This window comes from Trachemys scripta, chromosome 23 (assembly GCF_013100865.1).
Source record: "Trachemys scripta elegans isolate TJP31775 chromosome 23, CAS_Tse_1.0, whole genome shotgun sequence".
NCBI classification, from domain to species: Eukaryota; Metazoa; Chordata; order Testudines; family Emydidae; genus Trachemys; species Trachemys scripta.
The window spans coordinates 6,428,037-6,430,034 of NC_048320.1; the positions used below are offsets into that span (position 1 = coordinate 6,428,037).

Below are 1,998 nucleotides of genomic sequence, written 5' to 3' on the forward strand. Positions count from 1 at the left end.
GGCGGCCGGGGGGTGCGCCGGGCCGCCGGGGGCCGGCGGTGCTGGGCCGCCGGGGGCTGGCGGTGCTTGGCCGGTGGCCCGGGGGCCGGGCCGGGGGTGCTCGGCCAGGGGCCCGGGGGCCGGCAGTGCTGGGCGGGCCGGGGGTGCTCGGGCCCGGGGCCTGCACCCCAGGGCCCGAGCCGACCCAGGCTGGAGCCGCCAGGGGGCCAGCCTGGGCCGCGCCTCCTCCCCCCACACCCTCCTTACCTGCTTCAGGCTTCCCGTGAATCAAATGTTCGTGGGAAGCAGGGGAGGGGGTGGAGACTTTGGGGAAGGGGCGGAGTTGGGGCGGGGCGTGGGCCGGGCGGGGGGCGGGGCCGGGGCCCCGTGGAGTGTCCTCCATTTGGAGGCACAAAATATGGTAACCCTACCCAGTCTTGCCTCAGGGCTAAGGAAAGCCCTCTTCCGCAACATGGGTAGTAAATGCCCTGTGTGCTCTGCAATGTGTTGGCAGGTCCGTTCCGCCGTGCGGAAGAGATGGCACCGGTGGCAGGACAAGCACTCGATCCGCGCCCGCGTGGCCAGAGCCATGTCCATCCCTACGTCGCCGACACGCGTCAGCTTCCACAGCATCAAGCAGTCGACGGCTGTCTGAGCGGGGAGGAAGCCATCGTGCAGGAGGGGAGCCAAGGTTTGCAGCAGAGCCGCCGCTACTTGCACTGCAGACTGAGCACGGCCTGTGGGCCATGTACTTCCAGGACGGACCCCCAGCCCCACAAGCACAGCAGAGTCCCGGCGGGGGCAGGGACTGTCCGACACCAAAGAAACCCCTCGCCAGTGTCTGCCCTGGGAGACCAGAGCTCAGAGAAGCTCTTTCTTATTCTCCCAAACCCTTGTGAGGCCAGAACCTCCCTGGCCCAGGACTGTGGGTCTGGGCAATATCTGGTGGCCCTGGCAAGGCCTACAGCAACTGAGGACAACGGTCCAGTCACATTATCCCAAGGCCGGCTGAGGGCAGAGCAATTCCCCGAGTGATGCCGGGTTTGCTGGAGATACGGCAGAGTCCAGCATCCGCCCCAGTCCTGACCTAGCGGCAGGTGTAGCGGAAACCCGTGTTCGTCCAGTGAGAGCCCCGGTCCGGCTAGCACTGGTCACATGGATGGGATATGACCTGTCTATGTTCTTGCCTCTCCCCCCATTCCCATGGGTATAAATCCCTTGCTCTGGTTCAGCGGCTGCACGGCAGGTCTGCATCCAAAGGCGTGGTGAAAGCCCTGTTTGTGGCACATGGCGATAGCACCTCGGGAACGACCCTGTCTGAAGCCACTGCCACCCCACGGCCCTGCTAACCCGTTCTGGGGGGCAAGGCTGGTAAACGCTGCTTCCAGGCTCCTGCTGCCAGTGCAGATGCCCTGAAGAACCTCTGCAAGCTGCGGTGTTGGGGAGGGATGCCCTGATGTGCGTTAACCCAGAGGACAGACCGGCTGCTTGGGCCACGAACGCAGTTTGCCCGGTGCCATTTCTGTGCTTTGCCTTATGCCTCCGTTTTATTCCGACCCTGTGATGATTCATCCCCCCGCATCCCCCCTGTCACCCCGCACCAAGCGGAACACCTGGCGAGGTTACGCGGCCTGCTGCAGCACTGGGGTCACCTTGCTGCCCCCCCCCCCCAACCCCAGCGAGTGCCTGGCGAGGACCCGCAGCATCCAGGTCCGCACGTAGTTGTGTGAATTCAGCATTTGTGAGCGTAACCTGAGTCTTCCTGGCAGCATTCGCCCCAGGGACCGGCCCTCACGCTCACTCCTCTGGCGTTAGCCCAGCGCGCGAGTGGAACGCCCACTGGACCCCGCCGGGCCAGCCCACGCCAGCGGAAAGGCCCTCTTCACCCGCACTAAGGTGGAAAGAGCCAGCGCCCATAGGGAACATGGAGATCAGAGCCCAGGGGAGGAAGTGGGTAAATGAACACTAGATCAGCAATGCTAGCGGAGATGCAGCAAGTGGGGTGGGGAGGAGATTCTT

At 64.9% G+C, this 1,998-nt stretch overlaps 1 protein-coding gene across 1 annotated transcript in view; it reads left to right on the forward strand.

The window, feature by feature from the left end:
* Positions 1-1,641, forward strand: part of CRHR1 (corticotropin releasing hormone receptor 1) — a 102,678-nt gene extending 101,037 nt beyond the window's left edge. The window contains exon 14 of the mRNA XM_034756016.1: positions 494-1,641. Coding sequence (XP_034611907.1) covers positions 494-634 — 141 coding nt within the window. The 3' untranslated portion in view covers positions 635-1,641. The remainder of the gene's footprint in view (positions 1-493) is intronic.
* Positions 1,642-1,998: the final 357 nt, after the last annotated feature.